The sequence below is a fragment of the Enoplosus armatus genome, chromosome 22, assembly GCF_043641665.1.
Source record: "Enoplosus armatus isolate fEnoArm2 chromosome 22, fEnoArm2.hap1, whole genome shotgun sequence".
NCBI classification, from domain to species: Eukaryota; Metazoa; Chordata; class Actinopteri; order Centrarchiformes; family Enoplosidae; genus Enoplosus; species Enoplosus armatus.
The window spans coordinates 7,588,964-7,606,336 of NC_092201.1; the positions used below are offsets into that span (position 1 = coordinate 7,588,964).

Sequence of the window (17,373 nt, forward strand, 5' to 3'; positions counted from 1 at the left end):
ATCATTTCATCTCTGTAGGAAGGATGTGGACGCTTGAGCTTGAAATGAGTAGGTGTGTCCCTGCTCCTCCCTCACACTGTGCACTCCACATGTGCGAAGGTTAGTCACCACGTTTACAGCTGCACCTGCAACATATTATTGTACTTTCATGGACTATTTTCCAAGTCCATTCTCAGCCTCATAACCCTCCCTCTCTCCTCCCGTCTTTTCACAAGACATTTTAAAAGGAAAACCCACAGTAAGGGAAACTAGCTGTAACTGCTGGATCTAGTAACAGATCACGGCCGCTGTAAAGCAGGGGTGTAATTGAAAGCTGTTTGAAATACTGTGGCAGCCCGTAAAGCTCAATGATGGTTGTGTCCACCGGGTCACAAGGCCTCATGTCTGTAAGTGAGTGCAGGAACAGGCAAGAGGGATCCTTGTCAAACTGGGTAGAGAATGGAAAAATTAAGCTCTAACTAAGTCTATGTTTAACTTCCAAAAACAGCACTATATTTAAACCTTTAAGTGCCTGTGAACATAGCGCAGTTTAGGCCCACCACTGACAGTTCCGATTGGTTCTAATAATTTCAATTCAAACAACCCTGATCGTTTTTTTCGACTATCTCAGGATGACAGCAGGTTCAGCCAGAGCTTTATCCTGTGTTGACACAGTGAAATGGAGAGTGGAAATAGCCTGAATACATTAGCTGTCTAAAGACCGTTTCTTACGGTACAAACTGGTAACATTATAGGAGATTTATTTTTGCCTTTCAAAGACTACTTTAAAATCATACTAGTAGTACACTTCTATATACAGAAATCAAATGCTGCAAAAAGAGCCATGATTCTATCCAAAATCATTCCCTCATTCACCACCGTTTATATTAGACACTCGACAGTATAGCGAGCGGTAAACTGAAATTTCACTCGCTAATGAATAATTATTCCTCACTGACAAGTGAAGTGTCCCATGGCTGTAATTTATGTAATAACGGATTGCAGTACGGGAATTGTTAGCAGAAAATAGTATACATGCCATCAACACTATATAGTCTTATAGTACACTATAGAATAGTATAGTACCATATAATATAGCATTATATAGCTATAGCTATTGAATAGCATAGTATAGTTTAGTGCAGTTTGGTATTGTATAGTAGAATATAGTATAGTGTTGTACCATACAGTATATAGTATAGTGCAGCATAGTATTGTATAGTATAGTACAGTATAGTATAGTTCACACACTATGAAGCTGTTCAAAAAGACTGACACGTTTTGGACGTTTCCTTGATGGGGATTAAACCTGTGAGTGTTGCAGTGTTATTTCCATCCTCTTTTGATTCACACAGGAACATAACTGTTCCAGACCATAGTGCAGTGTTAGAAACAAGACTAATATTCGCTCCGTCAGTCAAACTGATGTAACAATTTCTGCTACTTATTACCATTTCTGTAATTTCTTAGGCCTACAACATCCTCGATGGAATGAAAATATAGATTAATTCTCTTTCCTTCCGTAGCTCAAGTCTCACAAATATAATAAAAAATGAATTCATAACATTGGGCTTTGTGAAAATTGATAACGTGCTTCTGCATATGCCCCCATAACAACTCTTTCCTGCAGACATAAATCTTACATGCAAGCAAGTCTTTGTTTCTCCCAGAAAATATGCTCTCCTTCTCTCTTTAATGGAAAGTGTTGCTGTCTTGAGGAGTGATGTCTAGATGAAAGTGTGTGACATGTTTATTTTTCAGCAGCTGCTGAAGTGAGGCAAAACGAGTGGTTCAGTAGACAGGTTGGAGCGTTGTACACGCATATTGTATGCTGTTTAAACTTTCTTTGTTATGGACAATGTTTTGCAATGGTTTATGATGCAGAGAAACCAACAGAGAGGGAGAAATACAGCTGTTGCTATTACAGATACCTTTCCTGCACCACTTAAACATTTGTGAACGAATATGCTGCAGTAACTGCTGTAGTCATGCAATCTAACACTGCATACAGGTAGGCACAAAGACAGACAGTAACATATGCATGAAAAATAGATTAGACAAAGGCATGTAGATAATCAGAGGGTAAATATGAGTACACATCCAGAATGACACAATCTCATCTGTACCTCATGTTATACTAGACTTAAAGGCTTTTGCAAACCTTCATCATGCACATAGCTGTATCCAGTGTAATGTTAATGCACATGAAGACAACATGTTAGTCCATGATAAACTATAGTAAGATGTGCAGACTGCGGTGTAAGTAGGTTAGACCCCAGGGGCCCTAAAGACACTGTCTTGTTTCAAACTGCCAAAGAATTATGACAGGGTTGCAACATCTGCTGCCTGAGAGGAAGACAGACAGTGATGGATGGCCAGGTGTGTTTTGTCTGTGTGTGTGTGTGTGTAGAAGCACTGCGTTCACATGTACAGCCCAAGAAATAGAACATGCATACTGTATGTGCACATTCACATGCACCTACAAGCAGACTGGCTGTTAAATAAGCAAAGCATACATCTGTGACAGATGACAATATAAATCTAAAATTAATCAAAATTGGACACTGCAAAATTCACAAACATGCACAAGTATGCACGTGCACAAGTATGCACACAAACTGACAAAAACACACTAACTTGTTTGTGACGGCTCACTGTTTAATACCTGTCAACAACTTCCATATGAATGCATTTCCAGTTGAATAAATAATCCCATCAGAAGAGATAAAGATTAATGATGTATTTATCATCCAATGACAAGAGCTCCATGCTGCACATAAAAGATCAGTATCTAGATGTCAATTGCAAATCCTATTTGATGAGATTACTGAACAGTAGGAAATAAAATGCCACTTCACTGTCAGGAGAATTAATGCTACATTCATAAAACATGACGTGTACCACATACTTTGCACACATTAACTTTACCAAGACGAACAGATAGCTCCTTTAGTCGTGAATCTGAACGCATTAATATAAAAAGACAGAAAGAGTTGTTTTCTTCTCACATGCCACTATATTTATCATGACTGAAAGACATGCTCGTCAATCTGTGTGTGAGCCTGAATCATAATGTGTGTCAGCACCGTATACCTTTAGGCCAGTAAATCTACAAAGAGAAAGAGCACGACTCTGCCTATAATTATACTGTATTCACCTTATATATGGTCATTAACGCCATCACTTGTCATGTATACAGTATAAAGCAAGTGCAAAAGATCCAGACGTGTTGTGGCATGAGTAAAAGATCACAGGGAAAGGCAAGTGCTGGCAGCGAAATCTCACCTCAAGTGTTTGGCTTGGGCGCATCACATCATAGTCTGTGTTGTTTGTGGTAAGATGGCGACAAATGTGTGGTTTTATGGTTTATTGTTGACTTTTGCAGCCACAGATTTGTTATGTTCTTTTAATTTAACAGGCCAAACTTATAGTTTAAGTTATGTACTTTTATGTATTTACTAATTAATTGACTTAATGTCATTTTCTTCTAAAATTAATACAATGTATTACTAAAAAATAAGTTACTTTGAAAAATTACAGTTTTGTTAGACGTCAGACACCCTACAAACCTAACAGCTATCCCTCCCTAGTCTGCATCTCCTCCCTCTCCTGCTGGGTTTGGGCTGGGTCTGGGTGAAGGAGCTGGGCTGGGTGCTGCAGGGGTCTTGCGCCCAGTGGGGATTGGTGGCAGGATGGCCTTGACGTTGGATCCAGGGCGTCTATCAGAAGAGGGAGACACGTCCACAGCTAGCGGATCTGTGCCTGGATGGGAGGCTTCCGGAGTTTGGCCTGATGGTATGAAATGGGGAGCTTTTTACTTGATACAAGTACAGATATATCTCCTCTCTTTGCTTTCTATATTTAGCGAAACCCTAAAATTATAAAAAAAATGATCACCTTTGAGCATTTCCAAGGCATGTCCCAGGACAGAGATATCTAGCGGCTCCACTAAGCCAGACAAGGCCCCGGCTGAACTGGGAACAGACAGTGCTGAGCTGGCACGAGACTCATCCGAGCTGCTTGTGAAAGGAGGAAAAGAAGGGATGGAGGAAAAGAAAAAGTTCTCAGGCTCTCTCCATCAATGCAAACAATATGTATAAAACGAAAATCACAACTGGGAACACCAAGAGGGAGATATTGACACTGTTTTGACCGCATGCAACGATACCGATAATGTGACATTAATTTGGAGATGACAGGTACGGATGTCATTTAATTTACTCATATAGACTAGTCTATGGCACACACAAATTCTATCAGAGGAATACAAAAGGATCCTCTGTTACAATAAGTGTGATAGACATACACAAGTAAAGACACATCCCTATTAAGAGCGGTGTAGACAGATGTCTGGAACCCTCTATAGAAATACTGAAGGGCTGAGTAATGCTAACAGCACATACTGGAGGGCATGCATCGCTCAGACCGCGTTGACAGAACTTGTAGATTTTCAACAAGTTTGGTGAAACTTGCCTTCTGAGAACATGAACCCAAAGGCAACAAATTAATTTTGACTGAACGTGTGCAGTATCTCTGCATGTATCTTAACTGTCCTCTCCTGAAAAAAACGAATGAAATAAATTTGATGCTAATTTGTACGGCTGAGAGAAAGTTGTGTGTGCTGCTGCATGCACAGCACACACACATAACCACACATACCATGTCAATGCCTGACTGATTAAATCCATATTTGTGCAGTCAGCCTGTTTATTGAGTGTAAGTGTACACACAGGGGAGTCAAAAAGCAGCGAAAGCAATAAAATCAGAATTTATGAGTGAGCGTGTTTGTGTGTTACCAAGTGTGTGCCTGTGCATGTGTGTTCAGTTATGACCCCACATGGCTGGTACCAGTAGAATGAGCTCTATGAAAGTGAACATACAGTTTGTGGTAAAAGAAATAGGACTAAGGAGTAAAGAATACTACTACTAAAGCAGTTTCCTGCTCCTAAATCTTCAGCTTCAGATTGTTTTTTATGAAACCACAAGACTTCCTCTGGATTCTCTCACCTCATCTTAAATCAAACTGCTACTACTTTGAATTTAGAAACTAAATACAGATTGAATTCTCATACAACTATATATATAAATCTGTTATTCTCACACTGCAACATCTGGCCTTACGTGCGATTGTAACATCTGGCCTTACTTGTGACTTTTGACTACATTGATAGAGTGTGAGCACCTGAGAGAGTATATGTATCGTGCATGTGTGTGTGTGTGTGTGTATTCTTACCTGCCGTCCTCACTAAAATGGGTACCAGGATCATGATTCTGCAGCGATGATGTTTGAGCAGAGCTGAGGTAAACAAAAAATAAGCCTAAAATTCAATAATTCTTTTTTCACGAGTATAAATCAAACCGAAAAGCAATTTCACATTCAGATTTTTTCATTCAGATTTGGTGTAGTTATAACTGAGAGGAGAGTGCCACTACACAAACCCACTGTATTAACAAACAGTTAGATTCTAATAATTTGGGCACCTGCCACTTTACCCTCAAGGTCAAACAGTAACCCAAACAAACCATCAAAACACAGTTAAGACAAGTGCACCAATTAAACCAATTTGGCCCAGCTGAGTGCCCACTTCAAATTAAGCACTGGAGTGCAGTGGAGTGCGTGGTACTTATAATGAACCTTTTGAAGAGCTGGCTGTAGACCCCTGGACTCCTCCCCACTATAGCCTCTCTCACCAGCTGCTCACGCCTCCGGATGGAAGCTAGCTCCTGCCGAGGAGAGAGACGGAGAGAAGGAGGAGGGAAGTGAGAGGAAGGGGGGACAAACAGGAGAGAGAGGTTGATGTGGACGGTGATTATAGGAGAAGGGAAGCAGGACAGGGGAGAGATGATGTATGGCAGTGAGGAAGAGAAAGAAAGCCAGTATCCTGTTAGAAGATTGAGCTTTATTTAGCCATAAATGTGATACAGTCTAGATGTTTATTCACTTATAGGCTTCCTTCCTAATACATTTTTGATCAGACATCTTGTAACTCACAGCAGGGCTCTTCTGAGGGCTGAGCTCTGCCTGGATCTTGCTAAAATAGTTTCTGTAAGTCAGATCCGAGGGGTCAAGAGCTGTGGCAGAGCGTGATGCGAGTGTTCCTGATCCTGACCTCGACAGGGGCGAGGGCGGCTTCTCCTCTGGTTCGTGACCTGAGGCTGAGAGAGAAAGAGACAGATGCTATATGTCAATACTGTGTATGATGGTTACAGCACACATACATGTAGGCTTGATTAAAAAAGAATGGTTAAAATTGATGCAGCCTAGGTCAAGATATCCTGACCTTTAGTTCCTAGTATAGGTCAAGTTCCAAAAACACTGATTTTTAGACATCCCATAATGCAACCAATAGCATATTTTCATTAGACCCCTCCTGTCTGGTAAATGCTTACATCTTTTAAAATTCACACCTCCAGTTTGTAACACAAGTGATGTTCCTCAAATCATTTTTTCAGTCAATGAAGATATTTTACTTCTGCATTCAGTAATACTTCCTGTCACTAGAAAATTGACTTTGACGAGTAAAAAAATGGTGGATTGTCCCTTTAAATAGAAATAAATAAAAAGTGCAAGACGCACTTGAGTGCATTTTGCACCGTGTCTTGCTGCAAAAGATGAGTGCCCTGATGCTTTGAGTCTGCTAATGATGATCCGAATAAACAAATACACACCTGTGGAGGTGTTGTCAGGGGAGGCTCTGTTGTTGTTTTCTCCTTCTTCCCGCTCCTCTAGCAACAGGTACTCCTTCACTACCTGCCTCAGTGTCTGATAGGCTTCTTCCCAGTCATCTACTCTCACACACACACACACACACACACACACACACACACACACACACACACACACACACACACACACAGAGGACCACACAAAAAAAATCTGGTTGTGAACAGAGCTGATGCATCTCCTATCAAAAGAGCAATGAATCAAAGATATGGGGATGATGACCTTATTGTAATGAGGTGCAAGCTAGCAGTGCATAAAAGTGATGAGGTCCTGCGCTCCCTGTATGTTCATCTCATTAAGAAAACAGCTAACATGTCTGAGTGCTTTCATGAGGGAATGATAAACACAGCCGTTGTGTGGCTACGTGCCCTAATACATGTGGTAATTGGATTGAAAGTGTAGTGTATGGATTTTAGTGAAGTGTGTTAATTTATCGAAGGCTATACCAACGACAGTTGGACTGCGCTAAGCCAGGGTGAGGCAGGGTATTTTTTTTTGCTCTGTGAGACACTACAATGACAAACTGCCTGTGAACAGAGCAAGACTTCTTCCTTACTAACATCACATCCAAAGGTTGAATAAGCAGAAAGAAAAAAAATGTCTCCCCTGGGAATCAATTATGTGTTTTTTTGTGAATATTTATAATTACACTCTGTACTACAATTAAACTTTCATTAACTAATAGTTAAATGGATCTAATAAGCTACTAGAGGATATCAAATTACCATTATTATGCTGTGTAATTCCCACTTAAATTAACAAGTACAGCATCAAACAACATGAAGTAATACATTCCATGTCATGACAAAGTGCTTCCTTGCCGTACCACAGGGGATGACATTATCGAAGAATCCCAGTCGTTGCCTGCTGGTGTTGGCGTAGAGCTCTATACGTGACACCGCCATATCAACCTGTGCTGCCGTATAGAGACCACGGCTTTTCAGGTGGTCCTTGTACTTCTCCACCTGGGTGGGGATGAGCAGGATGTATCGAGGCTCAAAGTAGCTGTTCTTCAGACTGAATACACCCTGCGAGGACAAAACAGTTTTCAGTTCTGTTACAATGATTGTTTGATATTCTGTTTATTGCAACTTTGAAGTCTATTTGAACTGTTGGAAATGATCCACACGGTGCTGCAGCGAGTTTGGAGATAAAAACTGATTATGCAACAACTCAAAGCCACTGGCAACACACAGACAGGTAAAAGTAATTTAGTATTCCTCACAGTATGTGTATGATTCCTGAATCATTGAAAATATTATTCATTAGCTTTCATCCCAATAAAGCACACTATTGATCCAGACACAGAAGCTTCACTCACTCTTAAACCCCCCATGGGTTTAAAACAAAACTGATGCTCTTGGAGAAAGTAAAACTTTTGCATCACTTAAATATCACTCTAACAGAGCAAAACAAATACGGTTTGCAGCTGCTTAATATAATAGTTTTAAAACAAAAATTCACATTTGCTGGGTTTTAAAGAAATTAGAAAGGTCAACTGCTTCTTATCACATGAGGTGTACATCAGGGTTTCTGATAAAGAGATGGGAGGGTTGGTGGTTCTTTCTTTCCAGTGGAGTGGGTTTGCTAAAATGTTTATACTACTGGATGAACTGATCACTGATCACCCCAAATTACCCAAAACATGATAACACTTTCCTTTACCTCCCTTTAATACGTTGTTTATGACACACCATAATGTAGTAGTAAGCAGATGTAAGGACATTTAAAAGTATTTACTAATGTACAGTATTTGTAAACAAATATAACTTTTCCTATGAAGATATATTTTATATTATTACAACTGTGTTTTACTACAGTGTAATTTATGGATGCCCACAGAAGAAGTTTTAGTTGTTAATAAACCTTAATAAACATTTATACCTGCTTACAGCTACATTATAGTGTGTATATATTAACATATAGTATAGAGTATGGCACACTATATGGCATACTATACATATCCTATATTGCTGGTAGATCCTTCATCTTTTCTGTATGTCAGTCTACTGGCTTTATTGACCACATATGGTATCAGCCTGCTTGATGTACTCCATACGCACCTCTAGCTCCATATGCACACAGCAGGCTAGTCCTTCTCTGGCTACATCCTCTATGGCATCTCTGGTCAGGCCGTACCTGTGACCCCCGTACTGCATGGTCTGGATAAACTTACCCTAAAAGTTATGAGGGGAAAGAATGAGAGAACATTTTATGGCCCCACAACTCATCATGTTACCACACTTATGAGCAGCATTTATCTCCTAAAGTGGACATAATGGCATACATACACAACCCCAGCATGTTCTGTCATGATTAACAACCTAAAAGTAATTTGCCCACCTGTGAACTCAACTTTTGACCTGGTGGTCAATGCAAAAATCCCTCTCTTTGTTACTTCTCAATCACGACCCCTGACCTTTTGTCTGCTTGGGGCAGTTTTATTTGAAAAGCATAATTTATAACTCTCAACAAGCTTATGGCCAAATCCAATATAGTCGGCATCATCACTAAAACAAGTCATTCTTGTGCTTTGGTCTGTGGTAGCAAAAGGGAATTCATATATAAATTAAACTGAAACTTATTTGTTTTGATTCCAAATAAAAAGTTATATGGTTACCATTACATGGCCACATGTGGAGCCAGTGACAGTAAACAGCACGGCAACAAGAAAATGGCAAAACTTGGCTTTATTTTGTTTTATTTTTGCCTCAACTACTTTTTATTGATAATTTACTATTAGATAAACTATGTGTCTCCTGAAGATATTAAGTCAAACAGGAATTAAAGCTCCTTCGAAAACTTTTCATCTTGGACGCTATTCAGACAAAATTGCACAGCAGGTGTTCCTTGTGTTTACAACACAGTAAGGAGTATAATAAGTACCAATGACTGCTGATTGGAGTTAATTTTGGATAGTAAGAAGAGGGTTCAAGAGGTTATGATTACATAGTTACTGAAAAGCACATCTGAGGGAAAAGGGAGTGAAGAGGAAGAGGGCAGCTGACACATGAAAGGTGAGAGCATGAAGAGTAAGAAAAGGGAGGACAGGACGGTGATAAACCAAGAAGGCAACAGAAGAATGGAGGGATGAGGAGAAGAATGGACGAATAGTAGAAGGAGGGACAGACGGTAAAGTTAACCTGATCCACTTCCTCTGTTGGAGTAGACAAAAGGCATAAATTCCAGCATCAAAGCCCTCGCTGTGTAAATCATTACATGACCCAGACCTCTATCCATCATCCCCCACCCCTCTTACATAACAGGCAGCTTGACAAGAGGGACAAGATGGAAAACAAATGTGTTCCAGACCTCCGACCTCAGCACCCATTTTTCTGGCTGAGAAAACTGTTAAGTCCACTCATTTGACGATTTTGTTCAAAGCCTATGGACACACAGTTGGTGTATTGAATGAGATCCAGTTGCTGCTGATTAACACAAATACAAACTGATCATGCAAATGAAATCAGAGCCTGGCAGTGGCTGACCCTCTAAGAAAAAAGGTGTATTTTATTTCATATTGATGATATTAGCTCTCTGTGTCCTTGTGCAGTTGTCTTGCATGGCAAGTGTTGTAGGAGATGCTTTGATAAGTCCTCCTCAAGTAAAATTATAGCCATTACACCTTATCAAAAGCACAATTCAACTAAATGTATCTTTGTTATATGCAACATCAGCCAGTTTAAGTGAAATCAATCCATCCAAGTAAAACTAATTATCTCAGCTACTCAACTCATTATAGCCAGTGAGTGAATTCAATTTGAGACTTGCTGAAGGGGCTATGTGAATCAACGACACTAAAAAAACGACATTTAATCAACTTGTGGTGAGTACAGATCTGTTTGCATGATTTATGACACTGATTGCATAAGACTGTTTTGATAGCAGAACTCAAAATAACCTTTTTGTATTTTGTTCTCATGTTGTCACTTGAAGGGTCTGTGATGTACAAAATAGCTTAATGGCAAGCGAACGCACCATGTGAATCATGTTCTGAAAGTCTTCCTCACTGACAAAATGGTAATCAATTCCATTCTCCTCTCCAAAGTAGGGCCCCCTTGTGGTGTGACAGGTTCTGAGGAAACACACACATAAAACACACACATAAAGTAGAGAAACACTGGAGAGGTCATGTAACATATCCAGCCATATAATTTATGAGGTCTAAGTATGTGAAAAATCTTACCTACAACCACTAAAGACCAGTAGGGGGGCTTTGAGCCGGGACAAGAGCTCTGGGGTTTTTGGAAGGTTTCAGACAGTGAAAACCAACCACGAGGTGAAAGCCAGAGATATGTCATTACCTTAAGATATAGGTTTGGCACACGGTTCCTCTTTTCCTTTTTATGTAATATGTACAATACATTATTTATATTAACACTTTAAAAGGTCGCTACTACCCAGTGAGAATCAATGCCACAATTTGCAGATTGTTTTGGCTCTTATGGTTAATATCATGAGCAGCTGTTTGATATCCAAGTAAAAGACACAAAAGAGAAAACTGATACGAGTAATTGTTTTACTTGTCATACCACTAATGCTTTTACCAACAGTATCTTCAGAGTAGATTTATTGTGAAAGCTTTACCATAAGTTGTTTTACATCTTAAATAACACAGAGCAGATTAATTATTTCAACATTCAACAATTTTATAATGTGCATTTTCTTCAACTGAATTTAGTAATTTATTTTAGTACCAGCGCAAGTACTATTAACTGACTCTACCCCTGAGCGTGAAATGTGATATGTGTACAGAAAGCATGAGACTGACCCATAAGCAAAGTATTCACTGAACTCCTGACACAGTCTGTGAGCCAGCTCTCTCTTCCCGCAGCCTTGAGGGCCGGTCAGAACCAGCATAGGATATGGAGAGTCTGCACTGGGCAAAGTACTGCTTGGAGACACACACACACACACAAAAAACACAGGTTTCTGATAAACTCAAACTTTACAGGTATGATCTCCAAGATTAAACCAAGAAGCTAGAGCACAAACTTCTCCAGTAGCGAAAGCCGCACCTACAGTCAATATAAACGGGAGCCTCGAGGGCAATATGGATGTGCTCTTTCTTGAAGGCTCAGAGGAGAATGGTAAATTGACTGTAGCTGCAGCATTTTATTTGCTGATGATGGATGTTTTTAAAAAAGTGCTGATGCATGAACTAATTTTTTTTAGGGAGCAGATAATATGAGCAATACAGAAACACTGCAGATAAAATGCTGCTCATGTTTGAAAACAACTTTTTTAACATTTGATTTTACAAGATTATGACTAATCAAAACATTTGATTGTAATCCTTCACATTCAGAGCAAACTTCCTGAACAGTATTTCAGTGTTTCCTGTCACCTCTGTCAACATTTTGTATAATCATTTATCCTTAATATTACAGTAAAGGAAATGAATAGTTTTACCTAAAGCTTTACATTCAGGAACAAGGCAGAGGACCGTTCAGAAGTTAGGATATTAAACAATAATGTATATTTGTACCAACCTGTCATAGACCATCTGGGGCTGCATCAGCTGATACACCAGGTGCGTCATGTGATCCCTAGCTGCCACCACATCCAAAGGAGGGTCATACTTGTTCACTGATGACACCTTGGATTTAAAGTTAGTAATCATGTTTAAGCAATCCCACATCCATGGAAAGAAGGGATCAGTGTAGTCTCCTGATTAAACTTGGAGGTCTGGCGTGTTGAGACACTATGTTTGTGCTGTTAAACTGCAACATTCCCCTGGTCATGATTAATTATTATGTTTATTCATACCTTTTCTTCAGCAGTGACTTTCTCTTGGTCCAGCACAGTCAGATGTTGAAGGAGGAAGACAACTGCCAGTCTATAATCAGGTTTCTCCTACCAATTACATTCACATGGCATATATTACAAAAAAATAATGACTCTACTTAAAGCACAAACCTTTTCCATCTTGTCAAACTGAATACAGTAAAAATGGCTGCCTCAGTAAAACACTATCAACTTTAAAAAGCCATATGCAGATGGAAGTCATCATAGAAGCTTGAGTGCATACAGGCTGGGTACAGAACACTTGAGGACTAGATGCAAGAAAGTGGACCTCTGTCCTACACCGTATATCTCCATTAAAGAAATGCTCTCATGGTAGAACGCTGTGGTCAGTAAAGGGTTGGGTTACCTGTACAGGGTTTTCCAGCAAGTTGAGGTCCCTCAACAGGAAAAGATCATGAAAGTGTTTGCACTCCTGAATTTCACCAATCTGAAACAAAACCACAAATTCATGCTATAATAGTTCATTTGTAGTTGTTAAAATTAAAAACTTGTTGAGCATGAAAGTTCATTCTCAACCTTGTGTCTACAGAAATGCATGGCAGAGAGACTGAAATGGTGACAGATTTTTGATCTAAAACAGCCACGCATGCTCTTAAAATGTCCTCAAACAACAAAACGACCTCCTCACACAGTGTGACAATATATGTGATATTTTAATGTAATGTTTGAGAATTGCCAGTACCAGAACTCGATATTCCTCACACGGCACATGTACTTTGTTTATTCCCAGGGTAAGCTATTCATATTTACAGTAAATTTGCAGTGCAAATCTACATTTGTATAAATTAGCTTAATCCCTTTTAAGATTTGGGCAGACATATTTGTGCTGTTCTTTCTGAAAATTCTCTAAGATCGATACCTGGTTTTTCTCCAGATTGATGGAGCCCAGTAGGTGGAGATTCTGGAGGCCAGAAAGACCGGTGATGCGGTTCAGAGACAAGTCAAGAACCTGCAGACTCTTTAGATTCTCCAACCCTTCAATCATCTCCAGCTGGTTCCCCCTCTGGACATAAACAGGATAGAGGACACATTTAAAGATGCAAGTATGTGATAGTCATGAATATGCATGCATACATGCCTCTAACCCACAGTTCTACATACAGTCAGTGATTACCACTAATAAATATTAAGGACGCGCCATGGTCGCTCTGCAGGGTGCCTGAACCTTCTTTCCCCTCAGTACTGAGCTGAGTGGCAGGCCTGCCTCTCTCTGCTAAATCCTGACAGGTGAGGACTGACAGCCAAACAGCTGGCGAGGTGCTAGCACAGCACGCTAACCAACTAAAGAACCAGACCTGGGCACTCCTCCCTTGTCAGGGTCCCCAGCCTGCTTCTCACTTCATTCCACTGACTAAAGTTGTTATCTAGCCGTCTGGCCACACCTCAACCTGCTCTTGCCAAGCATGTTGCCTGGCAGAGGACTGCTGTCAGTGGGGGTGGGTGACTGCGCTGGTCCCCTGAAGCTCTAGGTCGGCACTGTGATGGGCTGTGAAACAGGCTGGCTGACAGGGCTGTGCTGTTTAGGGAGGCAGCATGTGAGGAAGAGGGGTCAGGGATGGAATTAGATGGATGCTGGATGAACAAGGTATATGTGAGTGTGTGTGTGTGTGTGTGTGTGTGTGTGTGTGTATCTGCTGAACTTGGTCCAGGCTCACTCAAACACCAGCAGCTGGTCCCAAAGCAAAGCTACAGACAGGGGCAGACACAGCCAGACCGATGGCTGCTGACAATGAGGAAACACTGATAAAGGACAGAACACGCATCTGCGCGCACATGCGCGCGCGCGCACACACACACACACACACACACACGCGCAAACGCACAAGGAGAAAGAGAGAGAGAGAGAAAAGGCCTGCTGTTGGACCATATGGTGATTCTCAAACAAGGGGCCAAGGTTTTACTGAATGTAAAAATGTGGCCAAAAACAGACATAAAGAGAAAGACAGAGGGGAGATAACAGAGAGACAAAACAGAAATAGGTGCAATTTAGCATACATGAGGTAAAATACATGCAATGAGAAAGAGCAACCGCAAAATAACTCCTGTGTCGATACCAGATAACACATGGAGGGAAACAACCTCCATGAAGCAATGCCATACATGTAAATGGAAGTCTTGCCAAGCAATGGCAAAGAAAGACAAATGAGATCTCTGTTTAAAATTCATGTCTGTAAGTATGTGCTTGAATGTACAATACGTACAAATGTTTGTGTGTGAATGTGCACTTGTAATAGAGTAGGACCTACAAGGCAGAGGTTTGTGAGAGGCAGACTGTCTAGGCCGCTGATCCTCGAGATCTTGTTGTGTGCCAGGCTGAGATGGGAGAGCTTGCAGCATTGCTCAAGACCACTGATCTCACTGAAACAGTTGTCTGAGTGTGGGCATGTTAAGAATAATACACAAGGGAAAAATGCAGTTCAACATACATTATCATATATATGTAAAGAAAGAAGCTATAGGGTTTTGAAAAAAACATGAGTGTGTGACTGACAGAGAAAGAGGCAAAGACAAAGGAAGTGTGTGTGTGTGTGAGTTCATGTGTCTTTCAGTAAGGATACAGCCCAGATCCAGTTTACAAAGAGATGAATAGGCTGACAAATCCTTCATTTTTGTCATACGGTTGTGGGAGAAATTGACTTCCTGAAAAAAAAAAAGCAGCACACTGTTAACCAAAGTCATGAAAGTCTTCAGTGCATCTCACTGAAGAAATTCTTCAACTAAATCCATAGAGTATGGGAGAGAATTTTCAATTTGCTAAAGTTCACTGTCATTCAAGGGCAGTTAATGCCTTGTAAGCATATTCAAAGTGACTACAGATGGGGTATGGAAATCCAGGCCTATCAGGAGGGAATAGCACGAGAGAGAGGAGCCCAAGCCAACAATCAAATGTGGTCTTATCCTGTCAGCTCAAGGTCCTGCTTTACCTTTAGGTTCTTGGGTGGCTGGAATCCAAAGAAGTTGGAGATTTCATTGTGAGAAGCGTTCAGGATGACGAGATAGGGCATGTGGCTCACACAGGATAAATCTAGCAGTTGAGAAAAGTAATTCATCAGAGGAAAAATACATCCACAGAAAAGTGAAATACTAAAATGTTAATAAGTCATGTCTTAATTATATCTTGCTTTATGCCTTTCCAAAGTAGTCACAGGCTTATATAAATAGCATGTCTGTAAAAGGTGTAATAGATACTTAATTAATCTGCGAATAATGCAAAGTCACCTTTAATTTTGTTGTGTGGCAGCTCCAGCTTTTGAAGATGGACATAATTGCATAAAACGGAGATGTTGCAGAGATTGTGACTCTAGAATAGAGAAAAACACAACCTTGGTTTAACTACATTTGCCTCAAAATGTAACTGCAAACAGAACTGTCAACATAACAACATGACATCATGTGAATGTAAATGGATTAGCCAGGGATTGATTTGTCTTGATAAATCACATACTTGAAAGCCATATAAAGTAATTTACAAATGCTGTCTGTGTAGGTAAGTGTCTTACAGGCAGAGACAGGTGCTGGTACAAGTGTTGCAGCCCAGTGCCAAAGCGTCCAAGGTTGGACACAGAGCTGGAGACCACCTCAGCAGTTAAAACACCATCCTTCTGTGAACATAAAAAAAAATGTAGTATTTTATTACAATAGTGAAGCTGGAATGTGTCGCCCTTGCAGATTTTACAGCAGTGAACTATAGGCATCTCTGCAATAACAATGCGGTACATAATTTGGAGACAGTGCATATGTCATGAGGCCACTATAAGCATCACCTAGTGCTCACAGCTTCCTGCCCCCAAAAACACACAAGCTCTTATTCATGCAGCACACACACAAACATTATGCTTAAGAAGGATGCACACCACTCTAATTGCTGTTAATGCGGCTATCGCGAATTGAAAATAATCAACCATTTGACCTTGCTGTGTTGTTTTACTTCCCCAGACCTCTTGCACAAGGTTACCTGCTTCACCTGTTGCATAACAATAAATATGGAGATTTATTCAAACTGCTCCATTAATATGCAGTCACTCTGCCATCTTTTTTTTAAAACACTGATTCTACTTTGGTAAAATGGCACATTGTAGCTTACATTTTTTGTCATGATGAAAACAATAAAATGAAAGACACCGAAACAAAACAGTGAATTGCTAAGAAGTATGAAGACACTCTACATGTAGCTTACAAAGTTTTGCCAGCTAAGGTATCCTACTCCTTACCTCCATCTCTCTGTTTTCCTCCAGCTCATCGCGGCTGGGAGCCTCAGCTGCGGGAGCGTCGCTGCGGGACCCTGGGGGGCAGCAGCTAGGCGACGCTGAGCAAAACGGTTGACTCGTTGTTTCCTTCATTATTTCATGATGAAAACTCGGCGACGAGGTACTAAAGACTGACTGACAAGCAGTCAAAGTGAGGACTTTGTGATAAAAAAATGTCTAAATGTCCATGTTCCAGTTAGCCAGTAAGTTAGCTTTTCACATGAAGCGTACACCGTCGTCGCTGGGCAACGCTAAGACAAGTGACAGGTGAAAGGAACTCTGGGATATGTAGTTTGCTTGCTCCCATAGCGACAGCAGCACAGTGAGCATCTTGATACATTTGTTTCCACTTACAACCCTGGAAAGTGAGAAGGAAACAAATCCTAATCCTGGCACATCTGTGAGTGTTGTTGACAGCCTTTATTTAGGTGGGTGAGACAATTAAAGGTGGTGATTCTAATGGAGTTCTGGCCACTAAAGTTAATTAAGTTAATTTATCAATTTTTGTATATTGTGTCCAGAAATGTGAGGCACAATTTAGGAGTGTGACTGACGGATGTAAAATGAGAAATTTTAAAATTTAGGCCTCTGCCACTACAATGTTTACAAACATTA

General features: G+C 40.4%; 1 protein-coding gene across 1 annotated transcript; it reads right to left on the minus strand.

The window, feature by feature from the left end:
* Positions 1-3,565: 3,565 nt before the first annotated feature.
* Positions 3,566-16,851, minus strand: lrguk (leucine-rich repeats and guanylate kinase domain containing). The gene is made up of 21 exons (XM_070929178.1): positions 16,723-16,851; positions 16,422-16,475; positions 16,012-16,113; positions 15,731-15,812; positions 15,436-15,536; positions 15,070-15,151; positions 14,758-14,882; positions 13,371-13,514; positions 12,858-12,938; positions 12,473-12,559; positions 12,196-12,302; positions 11,475-11,597; positions 10,682-10,778; positions 8,767-8,880; positions 7,530-7,731; positions 6,649-6,765; positions 5,972-6,135; positions 5,615-5,703; positions 5,213-5,275; positions 3,877-3,995; positions 3,566-3,768 (listed from the first exon to the last, which is right to left on the minus strand). Exons 1-21 carry the CDS (start codon positions 16,849-16,851, stop codon positions 3,566-3,568), a joined length of 2,385 nt encoding a protein of 794 aa, XP_070785279.1.
* Positions 16,852-17,373: the final 522 nt, after the last annotated feature.